The 22678-nt window shown below is 33.8% G+C and overlaps 5 protein-coding genes across 6 annotated transcripts; 3 read left to right on the plus strand and 2 right to left on the minus strand.

Annotated features, from left to right (window-relative positions):
- The first annotated feature begins 572 nt into the window (after positions 1-572).
- On the plus strand, positions 573-1854 carry LOC105632616 (ethylene-responsive transcription factor ERN1). Its single transcript, XM_012215044.4, has one exon. It carries the CDS (start codon positions 805-807, stop codon positions 1606-1608), a length of 804 nt encoding a protein of 267 aa, XP_012070434.1. The 5' UTR covers positions 573-804; the 3' UTR covers positions 1609-1854.
- A 1462-nt stretch (positions 1855-3316) lies between these two features.
- On the minus strand, positions 3317-6435 carry LOC105632617 (tubulin alpha-5 chain). The gene is made up of 5 exons (XM_012215045.3): positions 6121-6435; positions 5204-5418; positions 4902-5101; positions 3971-4479; positions 3317-3861 (listed from the first exon to the last, which is right to left on the minus strand). The coding sequence occupies exons 1-5, from the start codon at positions 6231-6233 to the stop codon at positions 3549-3551; spliced, it is 1350 nt and encodes a 449-aa protein (XP_012070435.1). The 5' UTR covers positions 6234-6435; the 3' UTR covers positions 3317-3548.
- Positions 6436-9103: 2668 nt separating this feature from the next.
- On the plus strand, positions 9104-11847 carry CSD3 (copper/zinc superoxide dismutase 3). 2 transcript variants are annotated; one of them, XM_012215047.4, is made up of 7 exons: positions 9104-9326; positions 9430-9531; positions 9856-9951; positions 10044-10075; positions 10316-10391; positions 11381-11434; positions 11534-11847. In XM_012215047.4, the coding sequence occupies exons 1-7, from the start codon at positions 9230-9232 to the stop codon at positions 11560-11562; spliced, it is 486 nt and encodes a 161-aa protein (XP_012070437.1). In that variant the 5' UTR covers positions 9104-9229; the 3' UTR covers positions 11563-11847. The 2 variants fall into 2 exon arrangements, with proteins under 2 accessions (XP_012070437.1, NP_001295669.1); NM_001308740.1 differs by having other exon boundaries at positions 9193-9326; positions 11378-11434.
- Positions 11848-12002: 155 nt separating this feature from the next.
- Positions 12003-15341, minus strand: NCBP (Putative cap-binding protein). The gene is made up of 6 exons (XM_012215049.4): positions 15025-15341; positions 13357-13452; positions 13133-13237; positions 12924-13001; positions 12435-12554; positions 12003-12347 (listed from the first exon to the last, which is right to left on the minus strand). Exons 1-6 carry the CDS (start codon positions 15166-15168, stop codon positions 12216-12218), a joined length of 675 nt encoding a protein of 224 aa, XP_012070439.1. The 5' UTR covers positions 15169-15341; the 3' UTR covers positions 12003-12215.
- Positions 15342-16345: 1004 nt separating this feature from the next.
- Positions 16346-22561, plus strand: APRL7 (APR-like 7). Its single transcript, XM_012215050.4, has 4 exons — positions 16346-17028; positions 20720-20901; positions 21465-21589; positions 21778-22561. Exons 1-4 carry the CDS (start codon positions 16864-16866, stop codon positions 22200-22202), a joined length of 897 nt encoding a protein of 298 aa, XP_012070440.1. The 5' UTR covers positions 16346-16863; the 3' UTR covers positions 22203-22561.
- Positions 22562-22678: the final 117 nt, after the last annotated feature.

A 22678-nucleotide genomic window follows, 5' to 3' on the forward strand; every position in this document is an offset into this window, starting at 1 on the left:
ACCTGGGATTAGCCATGTTTGCTTGTGGCACGACCTTACTGTCCCCTAAGTTATCTTTTTATTAATCTGAATCTATTGTCATGTCAAATATATTTTTTTTCTTCTACTCACATTAAATGCTTCTTGAGTGTATTACTTGAGATTAATTATGTTATATAATGTTGGGATGATAATTTAGCAATCGGGTGTTTGTTTTAATTTTAAGTTTTATTTCTTTTTGTATAAAAATGAATAAAAAAACTTAAATTTGAAATTTCAAAGCCACATATTTCTCATGCCTTTAAAAGAAAATATGAAAAGATCGATTAGATTAGACTCAGATATTTTAATTACCTCTAGAGATTGTAGAATCAACTATTATAGTTATTGGAGGCTAAACATGCCAATAAATAAACTTCAATTTGCTAATCATGTTGACCATGACAAACTAATGTGAGGACAAACCGGTCATTTCGGATGGAGTCAAAACAAGGGTAAGCAAGAGAAAGAATTCTCCTCTGAGAGGTAATTTGCCCACATACGAAAATGCGAGTGCCACATACTTACAAATACTAAAAAACAACTCTATATATCCTTCTCATATTAGCATCAACTTGCTCTTAAAAAAATCAAAGGAACCTTTCAACTATATATACATTTCTCCATCAAAAACCAAACAAGAACATGTAGACAGACATACTCACCCTTCTTTTGAGTGGTAGAAGAATTGTCCTTCCTTCTTATTTGCTCTTCTTTAAAATCAAACCAATGTTCTCTCTTTACAATCCAATTTCCTAGTCTTACATTTTCTTGCACAAATTTTCAATGGAAATTCAGTTCCAACAACAAAAGCAGCATAAAAGCTCGAGCGTTCCAGTGAATAAAACAAGCAAATTCAAGGGAAGACATAGACCTAACAACAATAATAATAAGTTTGTTGGTGTTAGACAAAGGCCTTCTGGTAGATGGGTGGCAGAGATAAAAGACACAACACAAAAGATAAGGATGTGGCTTGGCACCTTTGAGACAGCAGAAGAAGCTGCGAGAGCGTATGATGAAGCTGCCTGTCTTCTTCGCGGATCAAATACACGCACCAACTTCATCACTCAAGTCTCCTTGGATTCTCCTCTGGCTTCCAGGATCCGAAATCTACTCAAAAACAAGAAAGCAGGAAAAAAACAACAAAGGGAAGAAGAAAATCTTGAAGTATCTACCCCATCAAATAGCACTGTCACTACTAGCACTTGTACAAGTAGTAGCAGTAGCAGCAGCATTGATAACAGTACTCCTTCTGGCGAGATAGTTAACGATACCCAGTTTTTTGATGATGTGTACAAACCTGACATGAGCAACTGCAGAGAAGAATTTGAATTGGGTCCTTTTCAGTCTGATCTTTCATGGGGTTTTGGTTCTGGTTTGGATCGGTTTTCATTTACTCAGGAAGTGCTGGACTTCCCAAGAAATATGCTGTTGCCTGAAACAAGTGACCTGGAGTTCACAGAATTTGATAGAATGAAAGTGGAAAGACAGATATCGGCATCTCTATATGCAATGAATGGAGTGCAGGAGTACATGGAAACAGTTCATGATCCTACTGAAGCTCTATGGGATCTCCCACCAATATGTTAATTACTCTAGGAATGTTTACAAATTGACAAGGATAAACAACAATTAGAAATAGAGGTTGACATCTTGTTTGCCTAAACTTGTTCTCCTGCTGTTTTTTTCACTCTTTAAAAAAAAAAAAAAATTGTAAACAGCAGAATACACATGTTGCCTAGAGATTCTGGAAGGTCTTCGCAATCATCGATGAATGCAAAGTCTATGCAATCATGTCTATTAAAAAAAACATACTTGTTTTCTCCATTTCTTAAATCTTTTTCTCATCAAGTGTTCTTCTTATAATCTAGATGTCAGACTTCAAACCTAACGCCTTTTCCTTTTAAAACTTTTTATACACCAAAAAAAAAAAAAAAAAACTCTCTGTTTTGATATAGATATAGATGTTATCTGTGTTTCTAGCATTGAAAGGCACGTTTGCAACCTCTAAGTGCTCTAATAGGACAATCTGAATCTTAATCATTGTATTAAAATCTTTGATTATGTCATGAATAGCTTTTCGGAAAATTAAGGGTCAGTTTCCTTTGGGCACGTCCAAATTTTCACATAGAACTCATTGCCTTGTTCCATGTTGTTAATTTTTTAATGATGTTTTAGAAAACCCTAGTTTTTGTTGTTGGCAGCAGTATTTATACTAGTTGGCATTTCACAGAAGAAGGGGACTTTCTTTGGCTATTGTTTTTGAGAACTAAGAGCAATTATTCCATGCAAAAAATATCAGAGGATACAACTATATGCAGTCTATTCAGGCAGACAGTTAATATCTTTTTGGCTATCACCATTGCTGGGTGTCTTTGGTTGCTATTCCAAATGATTTTCTAGTCAATAATTGGTATTCTCACCAGTATGAAGTAGGTTTCCCAAGAAACATTTCCCTGAATTTCTTCTTTGGGCAAGTAAAGTCTGTATTTTTTTGAAATAAGTTTTAATTGCTGCTTTCAGAATTTTTTTTTTTTTTTTTTTTTTTTTGAACTTGCTAGATAGTAGACAGGTCCTATCAAGGGTTACTAGGATTATTAAAGCATATATGCAAACATACATATATATCTTCATCTTAATGTTTACCAAGACAGGTCAATGCCCTCCTTTTTCAAGTAAGAAAATATCTGGCGTAGCCCATGCTTCCAATCACTTTCAAATGATATAATTGCAACAGATATTTATGCATCTTGGTTGCTTCCAAAAGAGAGCATTTGTTTTTCACAAACAAGTATTTATAAAAGAAAAGTAGGTATATAGACAAATAAACAAGTGGCCTAATTTAGACCTTTCCAACAAATCCAAAGACTTTTAATAAATAAATAAATGAATAAATATATATCTTGCCCTATCCTTCATTGAATTGGGCAATCGATTGTGGATAAAGAAGCTAGGATACTTTTCAAATTTATAATGAGGTAGCAAATTACGTTTTTGTATATATATATATATATATATATATATATATATATATATATAAAAGAAAAACAAAGGAAAGAGAGGATAATCGGTGCATGACATGTCAATACTGAGCTTCCCTTTCATCTTTGTGATCAGTAGCTTTTCTTGTGACGAAAAAGATTTTTTTTAGCCCCAAAAGAAGTTACCATCCAAGGATGATGACAGTATCTCGTAGTAAGGGCATGGTGTAGTAGGTTTAACTTCCCATCTTATCCATAACTTTTCTAACTCGCAATTAAATATCTTCATTCAACTAAATTATAAATAGAGACCCAGCTAAAAATTAAGAGGGTAGAAGGTGATTTTATTGGCATTCGCTTTCAAAAGATGAAAATGATACATTTCCAAAACCATGATTCCAAAATATCGATAAGTACAGAGCCAAAAGACAGACAATTCAGATACCACTGACATCGACAACATAGTTTATAATACACCGCAGGAAACAAACAAGTGATATGAAAGGATAGACATACAGCTGTTGATGCCTCAGAATAGAATAGACTATTTCAATAATCGTCTTCTCCTTCTTCATCGTCAGCTCCTTCAGCGCCAACTTCCTCGTAGTCTTTCTCAAGAGCGGCCAAATCTTCACGAGCTTCTGAAAATTCACCTTCCTCCATGCCTTCCCCAACATACCAGTGCACAAATGCTCGCTTGGCATACATAAGATCAAATTTGTGGTCAATACGGGAAAATACCTCAGCCACAGCTGTATTGTTGCTTATCATACAAACTGCACGCTGCACCTTAGCAAGATCACCTCCAGGTACTACAGTTGGTGGCTGATAGTTGATACCACACTTGAAACCGGTTGGACACCTGAAATTATGCATGCACAACAACATCATTCCATTAGACACTGATATCAATTCTCATTCCATCAATGCTAGACAAGTACTGTTAAATATTACATGGGATGCCAACTCACCAGTCAACAAACTGAACTGTCCTCTTTGTCTTAATGGTGGCAACAGCTGCATTAACGTCCTTTGGCACAACATCTCCACGATACATTAGACAACAAGCCATATACTTGCCATGCCTTGGGTCACATTTGGCCATCATACTTGAGGGCTCAAACACAGCACTTGTGATCTCGGGAACTGACAGCTGCTCATGGTAAGCCTTTGCAGCAGAAATCACAGGAGCATAAGACGACAGCATGAAATGGATGCGAGGATATGGCACAAGATTAGTTTGAAACTCTGTAATATCTACATTAATGGCACCATCAAATCTCAAGGAAGTGGTTAAAGAAGAGATAATCTGGGATATTAGGCGATTCAAGTTGGTGTAAGTTGGCCTTTCAATGTCTAATGATCTCCTGCAGATGTCATAGATTGCCTCATTGTCCAGAAGCACAGCCACATCCGTGTGTTCAAGGAGAGAATGAGTGGAGAGCACACTATTGTAAGGTTCTACAACAGCAGTAGAAACCTGCATTATCAGTAAAAAAGTTGTCAGTTTCCAGATAGTAATTCAAGCATAAGGGAAAGTATCTTGCACAATGCCAAGTACTGTAGTAGCCACATTTTTAAATTCTCTGTTACAGCTGCAAGTGAATAAAATTTAATACAATAAACAGTGCCTAGAAATATGCGCCCGTGAAATTTCTAAAAACAGTGATTTTCCAAAATTTAAATTTATGGATATTAGCTTAAATTCCAGGACATTTGAATAAATTCTTTATGCTTCCAAGAAAAGTGCTTTTGTGTGATTAAAGCAAGAAGCTGGTGCATAGGGATATCAGACAGAATAATGATCTTATGAACTGTTTATATCATATGCCTTCTAGATAAAGCTTGTTATAGTTTACCTCTCTAAGTAGTTCTGCTAAAGGTCTGTCTTTAAGAACATACCTGAGGAGAAGGAAAGATGGTGAAGCCAAGTTTTGACTTCTTTCCATAATCTACTGACAAGCGCTCCAAAAGTAGAGAACCCAAACCAGACCCGGTGCCACCGCCAACAGCATTGAATACCAAAAATCCTTGCAAACCAGTGCAATTATCTGCCAACTTCCTCACTCGGTCAAGGCATAGATCAACAATTTCTCTCCCCACTGCAGTATTTAACATTAACAAACCAAAATATCAAATTGTAGACGGTATATACAATAACAATAAGATTGTCATTTTAGCAGTGCAGTACAAAACCAATTTACCTGTATAATGTCCTCTGGCAAAGTTATTAGCAGCATCTTCCTTACCAGAAATAAGTTGCTCAGGGTGAAAAAGCTGTCTATAAGTCCCAGTTCTAACTTCATCAATGACAGTGGGTTCTAGATCTACAAAAATAGCTCTTGGCACATGCTTGCCAGAACCAGTCTCACTGAAGAATGTATTGAAGGAATCATGCTCAGTACCTATAGAGGTGTCACTGCAACAAAACAAGCAACATCCACATCAGGTCAGTACAAAGGGAATGAGTAGTAAACTCAGACAGATCAAGCAAAAGTGAGATCCAGTTTGTTTTCTGTCACATTAAACTCATACAGATCAATGGAAGAAATGTTTCTCCATTTTCTACTTCCGAATAGTTAATCGACGGGGAAAAGAAAATCCTATGTGGATAGGAAAAGTTTTCTTATGGAACAGAAAAGTTTCCCTTTAGGACAAAAACTCTCCAAGTCGGGTGCGTTTACCGCTCGACTTAAAAAAGGAAGCAATTTACGACACAAATCAACTGTTTGATTATTTGTCCAAAAGAGCATTATATCAATAAATGAGGAGAAGACAGCAGGGAGAATTAGCAATTCTGGGTTTGCTTATGGATTACGCATATTACGAATATTAGAAAAAAGCTAGAAGTGATAAACAACCCATAAATATTGAATTTAATTTCTATGACAACATAATTAAACGAAAATCCAAATTCACAACTACCACTACCATAAATCATACATCTTAATTTCATGTCATATGAAAATTATAAAACTCGTAAAGAAAAGAAACGATTAAGCAATTCGATCCCCATGAAATCATAATCATCCATGCCGTACAATCATAAAATTGGAAGTTTATACTATTATCCCTTAACCTATCTTTGACCATGCAAAATAATGGAAAGAAAGAAGAGAACCTGGGCATCATTCCGTCAGGTTGAATGCCATGTTCAAGGCAATAAAGCTCCCAACATGAATTCCCAACCTGAATACCTGCTTGCCCGATGTGTATGCTTATCACCTCTCTCATTTTCCTCTTGTTCTTTCTATGTTTCTGTTTTCCTTTCCTTTGGTCAAAGAAACGAAAGTGTTCTATCAATTACTAATATAGAACAGAAACCGATATTCCTTTCTCCCTAGAAAAGTTTCTCTGCGGAGAGAAAGAGCAGTTGGACGAAGGAGAGGGAAGATTAAAGAAGGAGAGAGAGACGGGGGAGAAACGGCAGTCAAAATTAAATAAAAATAAATAAGCAAAAACCGCCAATTATAACAATCGTAGTGGGGCCCACCACTTGGCGCCAACTGTGTGGTGGCCACTTTTTTCCTGGCTAGGGCTTTGTCGGTTTGCCCTGGCTGGCCCACGTCATGTCGTAAATGCCCTTTCTGTTCTTTCGTTCATTTCACCCATCGAATTTTGTTGGGTGCTTGGACGCTTGATTTCCAATACGACAATAAAACTAATATCGTACTGTTTCCGGCTTTCTGTTTTGGTGGTTAGGACTTTTACTGGCTCGGATTGGCATTTGATTCCTGATTATACTAAAAGATCGCGAATTCACCGTTCATTTTGATGATTAAGTAGTTAATAAAAACAAAATTAAATAATTTATGAAAATAGAAGTTTTGAGTTTAAGCTATGTATTACTTCATTTGTTCAGTGTTGTCTACCATTTTTTACGAGTTTTTTTTTTTTTTATCTAAAATTATCTATGCCTTTTAGGAAAAAATAATTATTATTTTCCTTCAATTTCTTAAAAGTTTCCTTTTTCTCTCTTTTAATTTTATTGGCAAATTTATGGCGAGAGAAATGTTGAAATTAAATTAATTAGGTGAAATAAATGGTAATTTAATCAAATTACGAAATATTTTAAATGATTTAACTATTTTCTGAACTATCGGGTGCAGAAAATCTTAAATGGCATATAAAAATTAATAGAGAGAGTAAAGTGTTTTGACTTTTGTATTTTTTCATTATTTATATATTTTCTAACAACAAAATGGAAAGAATTTTTAGAGGGAAACTCAGTAGTGTAATGGAATTATAATGCATGAGTTTATGTCATAATTATGAAACTCAAAGTCCTTAATTAATAATGTATTTGAATAAACCATACAACTCTATAATAATTATTCTTAATAATATTTTTGATATTTCATAATCACTTAATGAAAAAAGAAAATGTAATATAATTATATGCAAATCGCATAGTATATTTTTAAAAATCAAGGTCCTCATGATTGTATTTCACCAAATCCTAAATATTACAAAGTAATTACCCAATTCTTAATAATAGTATATTTTTCTATAAATGTTAATAAAATTAAATAATTGAATTTATAAATTTAATAACACTTCAAAATAAGCCTTACACGACATCAGTGGTACATAAGAAAATTGATTTATATAATTTTTTTCTCATTTTTATAATTTTAATTACTTAAAATACAAAACCTTCATATCAGAAGTGGTATAATTTTGCTGATTATACCAAATCCGTCCTTGTAGTAATACTCAAAAATAACTAGAAAATTTAATTGGGAATGATAGTACTATTATTTTGCCATCAACATAGTATTTTTTATTAAAAAAAATCAGTTATTAATGTTGGATTTTAAGATATGTATTTATTATATATATAAGAAAGTTTTTTTGGGACCAAATAAGAGATATTTTCTAGTCATTGTTGCAATAATGGAAGAGACATGATAATAACTTTAGAAAAACAAAGGGATAAGCATGGACCAATATGAAGCTGAGTTCTTGCCAATCATTGCCTTGAGAGAGGGGAACCTTTCCCTTGCAAGTTCCACATATAATTTATTTATTTTTATTAATTAAAAAATTGAGATCAAAATAATATTATATAACACGTATTTCTTTCATTTACTTACTAAATTAAAGAGAGACTATTGTGATTGTCGGATTTCAAATCTAAAACTCTCTGACGAGTAAAAACAACAATCAAACCCTCGTTTATACATCCAATACAGGGAATCCTGTATTGCTTTTTGAGCTGTTAAGATTTAATTCCAAAAAAATCTATTTCAATCCATATATATTTAATTGAATTTATTTATGAAACAAAGTAATTTCTTATGTAATTTAAGTTAAAAAAACAAATTTAAACTTTAATATATTTTTAAAGAATTAAATTCAAACTCAATAAAATAAAATTCAGATAGAGTGAATAATACTTATTAGTTAAATTATCAGGTGATGTAAAAAGCTACCCATAAATAAATTGAATTAATTAATTTGATAAAATAGAATAATGGAAAGAAAGAAAGAGGTAATCTCTTGAATAATTGATGGGTGGTGGTGCCATCAGAAAGGGCTGTGGGTTAGGCTGTCTTTATAATTTATGCTTCACCAAACCAAATAAATAAATATTCATGAAGATCTCCAGATGGACCAAATCCAACTATTCCATCTTCTTATGGGGCCAAAGGTCATTTTACCCCTAATCTCTCATTTATTTTAAACAAAATAAAAACATTATCCTAAATTTATTTCATACCTAACCAAATGCAATACTTGCAAAATAATAATAATTAATTTAGAAAAAAGCTCTATTTATATTTCTTAAATTTGATATTCTAACATTATATTTTGATGCTAAATCTAAAATAAAAGTTTCTTAATGTTTAAAATTTTCATTTGATAGTAATATATTTTTCAAATACTTTTTATTTCATTCAAAAATATAAGCATATATTTGTAATAATTTTAGTGTGTATATATAATAATAATTACATTTAATATTTAATTTAATGCAGTTAGAAGAAAATAGTAGAATTTGATATTATCCCTCCGGCCATGACGTTTAATAAGGAAACTACAGCTATATTGTTGTAAATATATGACATGTCTTCGAGTAATTTCTTATTTGTTTCACGAAACGACTTAACTTGTCCAAACGACTTCCTAAACAAGACAGGTGGGAAAACGAGCGGCGCTTCCTGAATGTCTTGTAGATAGGCCATAGGCCGAACTGAAGCAATCAAGGAAACCAGAAAGGATTAGAAATGGCAGGAACGGCAACCGCCACAGCGAAAGCGGTGGCACTCATAACAGGAGAACCCAATGTTAGAGGCTCTATTCACTTCGTCCAACGCCCCAATGGTCTTTTTCTCTTCCTCTCTGTGTTTATTTTTCTTGTACAAATGTTTACTTGCTAAATTGTTCGTGTCTTTTTGTTGATTACATATTCCCCCATAAAATACAGGCCCTACCCATGTGACAGGGAGGATAACAGGCCTATCTCCAGGTCTTCATGGCTTCCATATTCATGCTTTTGGTGACACCACCAATGGCTGCAATTCTACTGGTATCATATTCATACTTTCCCTCTCCGCATATGTGATCTATCTTGTTGAATTTGAACTGGCTTTTTAAATTTGACCAAGATGGTACTGATTTGTGGCTCAAAATCCTTATTTTATAATGCTATCCCTTGTAGGGTGTGTTTTGATGTTCGTGTTCTCTCTTTTCACAAGCTTATTTATCGGTTTAACTCTAGGCTTTTAGCTTAAGTTTTGATATAAATGCTATTCTATTTTCATTTTAGGGTGAAGCCCCAATTCTGTTTAGTAGTATTTGTTTTAATGGCCGAATTGCTATCTGTGGTTATCCTGATCTACTTGAATATTAGGACCTCATTTCAATCCATTCAAGAAGGACCATGGAGCTCCAACTGATAAAGAACGTCATGCGGGCGATTTGGGCAATATTGTTGTTGGGCCAGATGGTATATGTTTTTTCTTTATCCATATGCTATTTACTAAGTTGGAGAACAAAGGCATAGTTCTTATGGTTTTAACTTAATTTTACACGTTGCAGGAATTGCTGAGGTTTCAGTTAAAGACATGCAGGTAATTCGCAAATAATTGTAAGCAGGAGGCACGTTGTTTTCTCTTGTGGAGTTCTTCATTGTCTTTGATATAACATTTGACAGCATTACTGTGATTCTTTTGCTTGATCAGCCTATATCAAATGATCAAATGCTATATAGGATTTGTAGGCCCCTTTCTTTCATGGAAGTTTTAAGTTTGAAACTTTTATCTTAAATTAGTAAACTGCCTTTCTTAGTCTTTCTCCATTGCAACTTGTAGATACCGCTGAGTGGGCCACATTCAATATTGGGGAGGGCTGTTGTTGTACATGCTGATCCTGACGATCTTGGAAAAGGTTAAGGTTTTTTTTTTTTTTTTCCCTTCTTTTCCTTTTCTTCAAAGCAAAATAAAAAATGTACATTTGCTTTCACGCATCTTCGAGTTCTCCTAGACTAGTTTTATTGCATAATGTTATCCTTGGCAACACCTAAGAAAACACAGTTTCTCTGCTCTGCTCATATCTATAAGATATTATGGTGAGTCATAGCTGTTAATTAGCATCATCTCATATTTATGGTCAGCTTCTGTAACGTTTGATGAATTGTTACATGTTTGCTGCTGAAATTTCTATATTAGGTAAGCTTCTTATGAGTTTTGATACTGAGTCTGCGGCTGCATTTGATGGAATTCTCTATTCAGTTAATGCTTAGAGTCAAATTTGTTGTTTGGTAACCCTTCAAGGACTTAGATAAACTAGCTTAGGTCAGTCTTCATGGTTGAAGTTGCTTTTACTCATCTTCTTTTTGTGCATTCAATCTTGTATTGGTTCCACCTGGGTGTTTTAGCAGTAGTAATCTGCATGTAACAAAATCCAAAACTAGAATACAAAATCGAATTCTTTGATTTTAGATCCCTTGTATTTGAACACAAGCTGTGTGTGGTCAAGTAAGATTTAATGCATTCTTGAAGACAGGCATTTTAGCTACTGAGATGAAGCAGAAATTTTTTATTTTTTTTATTCATTATGTGCAAAGAGGATGGGAAAACTAAGTAATTGCATACATGGCATTGCCCGTGTGGCTAGATATTTAAAGACAATCTATCTTTATGGCTGGATAAATAATTTGAAGTCATGCCAGTTCTTCACTTGAGTGTGTGCCTCTTTCATTTTTTTTTTTTTTATATTATTATTCAGTTTTCTCACTTGCAGCTTGTTAATAATAGTAAAATGGATGTCTGCTGCAATTATGCATGTCAGATCATCTTGTCTGTTGCAATTATGCATGTCAGATCATCTTTAATTTTTTTTAGACTACATAGCATACTAAAACTAATCCACAGCAGGTGGACATGAACTTAGCAAGACTACTGGAAACGCAGGAGCAAGAGTTGGATGTGGTAATTTTCCCTATCTGTAGCAAATTTCTTTTAATAACTTCTAGTAGGTAAATCCTCTTTGCTTACATGTACCTGACGTTCTTAAAATGATTTTGGCAGGCATTATTGGACTTCACTCATCTGTTTAGGATTGATCGATTTAGCTAACGAGACACCTACCTTTTTGTGAAAAGAAACAAAAAGAATTTCCTAAGTTTTACTGGCCTAATCCAAAATACATGCCTGAAATTGTAGTGTCCAAATAATGTAATCTTTAAATGTACTAAAGGAAATCAAATGTTGCCAGAGCCTCAGCAAAGTGTTCACTTCTTTTTCGCCCTCTCATCTTTGCTATGAGAGTAGAAGTTGGAATTCTCTCATCTTCTTTTCCAATTGTACGTTGGATCTTTATTTCTACATCTTTTTTGGCTTCATCTGTTAGTACAGTTAATTTTCCATCATTTGTTAACATTTAAAACACGAACGAAGTCAATGGCACGATCAATCTCACGCCATCAGACTAGCCGCAGAACATTTATAACTAAGCTAGCTTATTCCTGCATATAATGATGATACATGTAAAACACTGTAACATTCAAATGCAGTATATCATTAAGCCAACATTTTGCGTCAGATACATCCACTTAAGGTTCAATCTACAGGATATCATGACAACCAAATAGGCTGTTAAGTTGAAATAAAAGGATTACTTGATCATGGTATAAACTTTAAATATGAAGCAGGACCTAAAGAGGAGCCCCTGCATTTCGATTGCTCATCCAGCTTTGTAGTCCAGATTCTTTCACCCTCTCAACCATGTGTTCCTGTATGATGAGTTGTCACGCAAAGAAGCATCATGAGGCTTGTATTCCATAACATAGCTGTGGGGAAGCTTCAAATGCCTTTTGATTGAATCTCTCAGTGCCATCACAGCCTAATAAAAGATGGAGATAGGAATATCAATGCATTGCATTTTCAGATTGAATGTACATATGTATAAGAGCAACCAACAGTTACTGACCTGATGATCAGATGCATTACGATTCCAAACACTCAATATATCCTCATTAAAGCGAATGCTTAGTACTGCACCACATATGTTATCACCATAATCAAGTTGGTCACCCACTAAGGCAAGCACCTGCATATGCATGTGAAAGTAAATATAAAATACCCACTCAAAGGATTCTAAACTATTGGAAAAGCAACAATTACACTGGATATACACTGGATAATGATGCCTCAGGGTTCCACATCAAAATGGCAGTCAAACGATGCAAACTAAAAAGTAACAAGGAATACATCTACCTTCAATTAGAAATTTATTCAGTTTCAGATGGTCACTAACCATCCTCGTCTCATTTTGTATGTTTTGTACCAAGCAAGCAATCACCCAAAATTGAAAGTTAAATATGAAATCTAAGTAACATTAAATTATCAATTGCAATAACAAACAGCAAAGCTATCCCTTGCAACTAAGAAGATAGTTCATTTCAGCTTTTCCTCTTACCAGGTCCTCCCAATATCGACCTGAGACAACTTTTTTAAAGCGAATTATCCACTTGCCGCCATTGGAATTAGCAGAATCCTGGCAGATAACAATGTTAAGACTATTTATGATGTTAGGCATATATTGAAAAATCCCAGCAAGTATGAAATTACAACAACTAAAATAAAAGGTGATCAAAAGCTATGACAAGGTTAGGTTTATGATGTGACCTCCCATAGAGGACGGATTCCCTCCTTGAAAAGATGCAGATCAGTGGGACTGGGTAAAGAAGAAGGTCGAGCCAAGTGGCAATAGCAGACCCAAAAGCCTTCAACCTACATAAAACAATTTTGTAAAGGTCCAATTAGCAAAATGAACCAAGAAAAAGAACTTATATTTTGTTGAGGATTCAACACAAAATCATATATCCTTAAGTTCAAAACAATAAACTTACTGTACTGAACTCCACGATTTTCTTTATGTTGTCCTCATATGATGTCTGTGTTCGAACTCCTGGTGTTCGGCGAGTGTACCAAAATACAAACTTGTGCTGATCACAGATATGTCAAAGATATGTCAAAGCCAAATAAGCACAACTAAAAAAAGTCAGTATACACAATACAAGTAAAACAGAAATGAATCAAGCAAACCCAGAACACCAATGCCACTTATTATTAAGCATGAAACATTCAAGTGTGGTGTGATATAGTGCACATCTGTATTGCACTTTGCAGCACGGTTTCCACAAGTTAATCAAAGCAGTGACAACCCCATCTCTACTTAATGTGAAAGATGAGAAGCTAAGCTTGCTTCTAATGGCATGTTTACAAGTTTGTCTTAAGGGCAAGATAAGAGACATAAAAAGGAAGAAAAGTAAAATGGTTTTCACCGTTGTTGATTGCCTTGATGGTTCAACAACAAATGGTCTTAAAAATTCTGAAGATAAAGAATGCTTCATTAGCAAACAATTGGAAATTTAATTTAATAAGCATTATCAATTAGAAACATAAGACAACTCTCCATAATGCTGCTTCTAAAATATGATCATTACTGACTTGAACAAATGAACTAAACTATATTTATTTCATTTTCTTTTTCCTGCAAGTTTCCAAAAGCAGCTTCAAACACCTAAAGACTGGACCACAAGGTCATTCCACGTTCTCATTTGGGCTTTTTCTCCCTAAACCAGTAGAGTTTCAAACATGAAAATCTGTGCTTCTAATGCCTTAAAAGCATTTACCCGAAGGTGGTTGTTAAACTACACATCTTCATTTCTGTATGTGTTAAGAACTCATTTTACTAACAAGTGATACAAGGAATGTAAGAGAGACATAAGACCTGAAACTCCTGAATCAGTGTACCAAATGGTTAGTCAGGACAAATGAGCATGGTCATTCAAATAGATTTTACAACTGCTCCATTGTTTTCTTCCTTCATTCTCAGGCTCATAATCTAGGCAGTTGCGAGATTGACAGTTTCTACAAACAAAATAAACTTATCACAACTCATCTTCTAAGCCTGCTTGCAAACCTAAATAAGCCATTCTGAGACTCAAATCAAATTCCAGTTGGCGTACCAACCTACACAAGCCACTCCAATCCAATCCATGCTCTTTTTTTTTTTTTTTTTTTTTTTCAGAATTTGCTTCTAACCGAGCTCACGCATCTTCTAAAGTCTAGTCAATCTAAGCCTAATCCTATGGCTTTTATGCCAACCAAATGACCTATCAAGAACCTTGTCATTTCAAAATAAATAACGGACCCTAAATTCTGACAACCGAATGTCAAACTTGAAAACTTCAAAGCACATATGAATTCCTTTTCTTTTGTCTTTAAAGCCATAAACTTTTTTATTTCTCTAAAAGGCTCCATTTTATTTCCCTTTTCCCTTTTTCATTTAAGAGCTATGATAATGGACTCTCAAAAACCATAACTACAATACTAACCGATTATATATATATATATATATTTCAAATGGTTCACCGCGTTCGTGAATCCAGCTAATCAACCGGCAAATAATCAAAGTACAGCAATTAGTAGAGCTAAAGATCTCTATAGAGTCGATGCAATACATACTTAAGGTTATGATAGTTAAATAGATAGATACAGAGAGAGACAGAAACCTTGAGAGGATGCAAACCAGCTTTAAGGTCGCGTGCTTGGCGTTCTTCGGCTTCTTTATCTATGATGTCAGTTGGTGTTGAATCCACTGCTGTTTGAGCATTGATATTGTTGTTTTCTGTTTCCTTCTTCTCTGTGATCTCCATTTTAAGCTTTGGCGCTCGAAGACACAAACCCTAAGCGCTAATCGTCTGTCTGGGTTCGGTTTTCTCTGGGTTCGGTGAGGACGATTGAAGAGGAAACCAGAAAGAAAAAATGGGAAATATCTTGCGCTGTTTTCACTTTTCACTTTGAGAGGAGATTTTTGTAGTCTGTTTGGAAACAAGGACAAACAGGCTCCCTCTTGGGTAAGGACACCTTTTTACTCTTTAGCAGCCAACAATTGTATGAACGATTTCATCCCTATGAAGTATAAAATTCTAACTTTAAAAAAAAATTCCTTTTCTTAATCAAAATTACTGGCGTATTTTTATTTTATTTTTTTAATTTATCGTTCACTATATATTGAAAATAATAATAATTTGAGCAACCAAGAAAATAGTAATAATTTAATGGATGTAAAATATAAGAATATATTAATATATTTTTCAAAATATAAGAATACTTCCATCAATTTTGATATTTCATAAGGATAAAATTATAATTTTTTTCATAACATTAAAGCAAAGCAAAATTCTATTGAATCACACAAATCAATTAAATCGAATAAATTAGATTCGATTTTTACATAATTGGTTTTTTCTAGAAGATAATTACTTTTGGTTTGATCGAAGTTTTTTATTTCAATTTATTTTTTATCACTTCAAAATCTGCCTAAAAATAGCTAATATTGAATCATATTCAAATGAATCCAATTGATTTTATACATTATTCATTTTATTTACATTTTAAAATTTTTATTTCATTCCATCAACATTTCAATTTGGCTAAATGCTCCGAGCAAAAAATATTATTATTATTATTATTATTATTATTATTATTATTATTATTATTATATAGTGAATAGCAATTTAAAAAAATATAAAAATAAGGCGGTAATTGTGATTAAGAAAAGGGATTTTTTACACCAACTTTTCATAATTTTTATTTAATTAATTAAAGCGTAAATGAGGAATAATGATATTTTGAATTATGTAATAAGAAAAAAAGCATTTCTTACAATAAAATAAATAAAAAGCATATTGTTTATGAGGAAAAAACATATAGTAATAAAACTAGGGAAAATAAAAGGGAAGAGAGAATTTCTTTTTGTCCCCCACACCACACAGAAAATATATATTCTCATGCAAAAAGGCCAAACCAGAGCATCTAAGAACAAGCACCCCATCCTCCTCTTTCCACCCCACCCTAAACTAAAACTGGGCCAAAAATTAAATTAAAAAAATTAATACTTTTGGTTAAAATGGGGATTAAAGATTAAAGAAAGAAAGGTTTCATCAAGTGGATGTCGGGCGGCCATAGATAAGCAACGCAATCACCACCATCCACACGTCCACTTCCAAAAATTCAATACACCCACCTTTGACAATACCTCTATAGGTTGCTTTACATTGACAAAAATTTTTCTCACAGATTCATAGAAACATCATCAATATATATAAACAAATCAAATTTCAATTTTTATTTTCCTTTTTAATATATATATATTTTTTATAATAAAGAGAAAGAGAGAAACGCCATTTTCTTTCTTTCTTTCTTTCTTCTTGTTGCTGTATCTGTGTGCGGTCTTTATTGGATTGTTATCTTCTGTATTTTCTTATTCTTCTTCTTTTTCTTTGTGTTTTGGGTTTTCCAAAATCTTTCCTTCCAGCTGTTGGTTATTCTTGGTTCAATCCTCTTTTATGGCTTTGGTTTTTATTTTCTTGCTGTGTATTGGGGCTTTGCCTTCGATTCCTTTCGTGTCTGCATCGGCATCGGATTCTGTTTGCCCTAATGAATCTGTTCTGTTCTCATGTAATCTCCAATCTCAATGTCCTCTATCGATCTCCCCAAATCCTCCTCTTGAGGTACGTTTTCACTTTTCTCTTATTATTATTTATGTCATCTTAATTTTTGTTTATAGTGTTAATTTTCGTTTCTTGGCGGTTAATCTGATATTTTATTTTTGTTTCTTGGATTTGTTCATCTGTGGATTTATGGATTGTTGGTGTTTTATTTGATTTGTTAATTTGATGACGTTTATTTGTTTATTAGTATTTAGGTTTTTAGTTTAATTTGTAGGTTACTGTACAAGTGTGAGGTATTTGATTGTGTGGTTTAATTTTGAGGGTTGTAATAAAGACTGATGAAATGGCTGACCTTTTGATTTCCTAGTATTGGGTTGTTTGAGTGTAAAGAAAGTTTGGCTGCAAAATTGATAGGATTGTCTTCTAGAACTTTCAATTTAGCATTTCTAGGTGGAAAATTAAGAATTAGAATTTTGTTTTTGAATTTCAATCTTACATATGGAGAACCAAACCAAAAATAAAGATTGTGAGACTAGTGTTTTGTTAGTTAGAGCTATGACTTAATTTTTAAAGTGTCAGCTGATGTTATACATAATTTTGTACAGTAGCAAATTGTCTGGAAAGGGTGCAATTTAGTAATTCATTGTGCTGCTGCAGAGAAATGTATTACTGGTTTCAGGTGTAATCCTTTGATGTTTAAAGCAAGAAGTGGCCTTCATGAAAGATATTTGAGACGTTGTTAGGATCTATCTTAGGCTTTTGTGCATTGCAAGCTAGAGTCCACAATAGTAACTGGAAGAAACAAAAAAGAAATGAACATTTAAATGTAACTAGCAAACTTCAGACTCTGGAATTATTTGTTAACTTTTTTTTATCCTCACCAGTATTGTTAGGGACATCAAGCTTTTTGATGAATGTGAGGTTGTAAAGTGTTCTTGTGAAGGAAGAACTATATTAGAGCTCTTATGGAGAAAGTTGATGTAGGCTCTGCCAGTAGCTAATGCAAAAGCCTAAGGTGCATAACAATTATGAACCCACTAGTTATGAACGAATAAAGTATTTTACGAGGAAGACACACTAGAATAGCCATATGTGATCACCGCAGAAAAAACAAAAAGAAGAAAAATCCTGGATTTCTTCTGCTTTATAGTGTCTTGGAGATGTGCTCTTTAGCCTCTTATTTAATAGACATGCATGGATGAATATAGAAACTAGGAACTCGAGGATTGAAACCTAAGAGGAGAGAAACATGGGAACTTGATGGACAAGCTGTTACAAGTTGGGCCATGGTCATAGATGTAAATAGCATATATCTGAAGATGGCTTCAAAGATTAAAAACATTACTGTGGAAATCTTGGGAAAGTCATTAAGGTAGGAGGACTATAGTTGAGATTTTGTACATCTTATCTGATTATACAGTCTTTGCCAAATTTGGATGGGAAGTTACCAAAATTGCAATGCTATTATCAAATGATTTATGATTTGGATGACATGCCCATAGAATGGGTACAAATAATGCTGAGATGGATGTGTGAATGTACATGAAGGAATCTACCTCAGAATGCAAATTTATTGAAAGAAGCATGTGGCATTGAATGTAGATGCACATTGTTTTGCCTCCACGAAAATTCTAATAAAGTATGGGGCTTTTGCGAATAGATAAATATATTTCCCAGATTTTAATACCCACTAGAATTATGTCTTGCCTCAAAGTTTGCTAAAAAATCTTGTTTATAAGCCCCAGTAATTTGTGTCCATGAGGCTGGACAAAAATTGTTGAGTTATTTCTTATTTGGTTAATTATTACTAAAACAAATGACTGAAAAATTTTACGATTCGTTTTGCAAGATAGTGTTGAAAACCCCAGAAAACAAAAGATTTCACTCTTTCACTCTTCCTCTCAAAACTTATGAATGTTTTTCCCATTGGCTAAACTACTTTTTTTTTCCACTGTATTGCCCCTGGGTACCACCCATCAATGTCAATTTTTGGAAGTAAAAACTAAGATGATTTGGTCATATCCAGCATATATGTAGATCAACAACTGCACTTGTACAGAGATTGAGTGTTCCCAGTTTGTGGAACGAACATATAATTCAAGAATGACGTTCATATTATTAATGGAATAGTTAAACAGCAGTTAGCATCTTCAGAATATTCCTTTCTAAAAATTCAATTGTATATCATGTAGAGTTAAGGGGAAAGGTCCATGTGACAAACCATCACTAAATAGGGATTGAGGTGCAGTTGAGTGCAGATACAAAATTTTTTTAGTACAAGAACTTTGTTGAAGTTATACTAGTATAAAGAAATTACTGACTTAGACATGTGCATTTTTGCACTTAGCATGGAGAAAAGCATAAACTGATATTTGGACAAGTCTAAGCTATTGTAATTGTGTTCTTTCCCTTCTAGATCGGCTAAGATAGAAGAAAGGAGAAACATGTCAAGCTTAATTGTCTCTGTTCTCGGTTGTTTTTTAAGACATATTGTCTTCTCTCTCAACAATAGATAAAAAAGTGAACAATTAACTTCCCTTTGCATCTTGTTTTCATTGAGTGGACAATTTTTAATACAGTAGGTTGTAATTAGTGCTAATGTACTAGCAGTCCATTTATGATAATGCCTGCTTTCTTCTTCTTCTTCTTCTTCTTTTTTGTACTTTTGGATGAGGTGGTAGCAAATTATGAATTCTTACATATGACATAACAAAAATTTACGTAAGAAGGAAGTTTGACTAAGCTGTGAGAAATTAGAATTTTTATTGCTTTTTGATGCCTTGGACTAAGCTGTGAGAATTAGAATTTTGATTGCTTTTTGATGCCTATCCCCACTAAAATGAGTTGAGGTCATGATGGCTCCTTGCATCCCGCTGGATATTTCTTACATTAGGGATAATTAATTCCAAAAAGTACGAACATTTTTCTTTTGGAAAATGTCTACACATTATGGCTTCATTTTGAGAAGATCACAGAATAGTTCTAGCTATCCCATCCCAAGAGTTGCTATTGCCCACTCTGCAATTCAAGATGGATGGTTTGTTTTGACTTGTGGAGCAATGTCTCTGACTTAACACTGATTTCAGTCTGTTTGATTGAGCTGAATTTGCAATTCAATGCAGTGGTTGGAAAAACAAAGTTTAAAGAGTTCATTGAATTGAATTTTTCACAGCACCACACGAAAATGCAAATAAAAGAATATAAGTTGTGTGCATATGTGAGACATTATAAACAGGCAATTTAAGTGAAACATGTTCATAGATGAATTGAAAATCACAATGAAATAGATATTGAATTCTGATCTAATTGTGAAATTATGATTGATTCCTCTACACTGGCATATATTGTATTGCTGCTCCTTTTATGGGTTTTCTCTTGTATTTTGTTAACTCAGAACCCTGTCCTTGTACCTGAATTTATAATTGATATTTGATTCAAAGTCCACTCTGTCTCTTAATTGAGTTTGGATATGCCTTTATGTTTCCTTTTGACTTTTATTTTTCCTTCTTATCTTCATGTCTTTCCAACTTACAATAAACATAATTGGCTTTGATCTACATTTACATATACCATAATGTAGCATTTTTCTATACTAGACTCTCTGACTGACGTAAGAAGCTATTTTGTGCCTTCATTTTTCTTGCATTATTAGTATCATTAACAAATTGTCCACGTCTAATTGTTCTCATATAATCTTTTTGTTTACTTCTTTTCCTAGTGCTGAATCATATATTTATTTGTTGGCCAATAGGTTGATGGGAAATTCCTGGACAGAGCATTAACTTCAAAACAGAGAAATTCATGCACATCTATTCTCTTCTATGCTTCCTGGTGCCCATTTTCACAAAATATGCGACCTAAATTTAATATGCTTGGTTCCATGTTCCCTCAAATTGAACATTTTTCTGTTGAGCAATCTTCAGCTTCCCCAAGGTATAATGCCATAAAACCTCCAGTAATATTATTTCATTATATAGATAAACTGGGATATAATCTGGTTAAATAATCTTTGCATGTTCAGGTTTGACCAAGGAACTTATTATTGTATATAAATTCTCATTGTAGTTCTTGTATTTGCTTCAAAGAAGGAAAGATAATGACTATGCTATGTGCAGTTACTATGTGATGATAAGCACGCATGCTTTGCACCGTGTTTGCACAAAAGCTGTTTGTTTATCTCCGAATTTTGTAGTTCTAAGTTGAAATACGGTACTCATTTGTGTTCAGTAAATGTAGGAGAAAGTAGATGCAGGATTTTGATATCATTCTCTATGTCATTTAACAATTGTGTACTACATCTGGGGTGGGTTTTTCCAAAAATTTTTATGCATACTTGCCATGCACAAGTTGTGCATTATATCACTTTGCATTTCTGTGCCTTTTCTATATGATTCAATCTATAGACTACAAAAATAATAATTTTTTTGAGGTGCTGAAATGACGAGGTCGTTTAACTTGGCTTTGGTTTCTACTGATATCCATATGATATTCTGCAGTATATTTTCAAGATATGGAATCCATAGCTTGCCTTCATTATTAATAGTCAATCAGACATCAAAGTTGCAATATCATGGACCAAAGGATCTTCAATCCCTTGTTCAATTTTATGAGAAGACAACAGGTAATTTATTTTACCTTTTTAAGAATTGTATAGTGGTGATGCATCATTCTGCATTTTCAGAATCTACTGGAACATTTGAGTGATTTTTCTGCCAAATTACTCCTGCACGTTAGAACCTCAGCTCCATGCAACTGAATCCTATTTAGTAATCACCAGTAAAATCAACTGAACCTATTTGTCAATTTCAGGTCTCAAACCAGTTCAATGTTTTGGTGAAGATGAGCCAACTGGTTTGGACAGTGGTGAAGAATCAATCATGCAGCACTGGGATGTGTCTTCCTTAGAGGAGATGATGAAAAAGGAACCCTATTTAGTATTTGCCGTATTGTTCCTTTTTCTGCGAGTACTGTTATTCATATCTCCGAAACTGGTGTCTCATCTAAAGGCTTTCTATGGATCATATGTTCCCCATTTCAACTTGGAAATATTTGGTGAGACAAGTCAATTATTTGGCCGTATCCTGCATATGATTGATGTGAGGAGGATTTGGGTGAAGCTGAGATTATGCAAGGCCAGGAACTTCCATGAAGGTGCAAAAAATTGCCGGGTTTGGGCTTCCTCCCTGGCTTCTGTTTCATTAGGTGAATCTTCATCAGCTAGATCACAATCCTAATGCAGACACTGCCTTTCCTGTGGGATTAAAGGAGCTTAATGATGAGGTAATGTATTGTGAATGTGTTGAGGCTCAGGGAAGGTAGTCTAGCTCTTTCTGTGTCTCTGTCTCTCTCCTGTTAAAATTTTACTATTAACTAGTGATGATGATGACAACTACGATGATAATAGCTCAAGCTGTTGTCCTTTGTTTGAGTTTCGGGAGGAATTAAAACAAGCATGTAAATTTGAGAACAGCTTTGCCCTTTTTTGTATATTATTTGTCATTTGGAGTAAACCTCTTGAACACATCAGTGGAATTTGTTAGCATATGTTATGTGCTCTCTTTATATCTCATATGAAAGATAGCAATTTGATCAACTTATTGTGAATCAAAATGGTTGTAAGGAGCAGGACAAGTTTATTATAGGTTCTGACCATAATGACCCTAATCGCGTTGTCAAGGACGGAGAATTAATTATAGATTAAAATTCAAAA

The sequence above is a fragment of the Jatropha curcas genome, chromosome 2 (assembly GCF_041381405.1).
Source record: "Jatropha curcas cultivar XTBG-Jc1 chromosome 2, XTBG_Jcur_1.0, whole genome shotgun sequence".
Taxonomy (NCBI): Eukaryota; Viridiplantae; Streptophyta; class Magnoliopsida; order Malpighiales; family Euphorbiaceae; genus Jatropha; species Jatropha curcas.

Coding starts and splice junctions, on each gene's coding strand:
- CSD3 (NM_001308740.1), top strand. CDS start 9,230: ATGGCAGGAACGGCAACCGCCACAGCGAAAGCGGTGGCACTCATAACA. Junction 9,327..9,429: donor CTTCGTCCAACGCCCCAATG/GTCTTTTTCTCT, acceptor CATAAAATACAG/GCCCTACCCATGTGACAGGG. Junction 9,532..9,855: donor CAATGGCTGCAATTCTACTG/GTATCATATTCA, acceptor CTTGAATATTAG/GACCTCATTTCAATCCATTC.
- APRL7 (XM_012215050.4), top strand. CDS start 16,864: ATGGCTTTGGTTTTTATTTTCTTGCTGTGTATTGGGGCTTTGCCTTCG. Junction 20,902..21,464: donor CAATCTTCAGCTTCCCCAAG/GTATAATGCCAT, acceptor GATATTCTGCAG/TATATTTTCAAGATATGGAA. Junction 21,590..21,777: donor ATTTTATGAGAAGACAACAG/GTAATTTATTTT, acceptor TGTCAATTTCAG/GTCTCAAACCAGTTCAATGT.
- NCBP (XM_012215049.4), bottom strand. CDS start 15,168: ATGGAGATCACAGAGAAGAAGGAAACAGAAAACAACAATATCAATGCT. Junction 13,453..15,024: donor CTGGTTTGCATCCTCTCAAG/GTTTCTGTCTCT, acceptor ATCTGTGATCAG/CACAAGTTTGTATTTTGGTA. Junction 12,348..12,434: donor GTAATGCATCTGATCATCAG/GTCAGTAACTGT, acceptor ATCTTTTATTAG/GCTGTGATGGCACTGAGAGA.
- LOC105632617 (XM_012215045.3), bottom strand. CDS start 6,233: ATGAGAGAGGTGATAAGCATACACATCGGGCAAGCAGGTATTCAGGTT. Junction 5,419..6,120: donor CCTGACGGAATGATGCCCAG/GTTCTCTTCTTT, acceptor GTTTTGTTGCAG/TGACACCTCTATAGGTACTG. Junction 5,102..5,203: donor TGCCAGAGGACATTATACAG/GTAAATTGGTTT, acceptor TAAATACTGCAG/TGGGGAGAGAAATTGTTGAT.
- LOC105632616 (XM_012215044.4), top strand. CDS start 805: ATGGAAATTCAGTTCCAACAACAAAAGCAGCATAAAAGCTCGAGCGTT.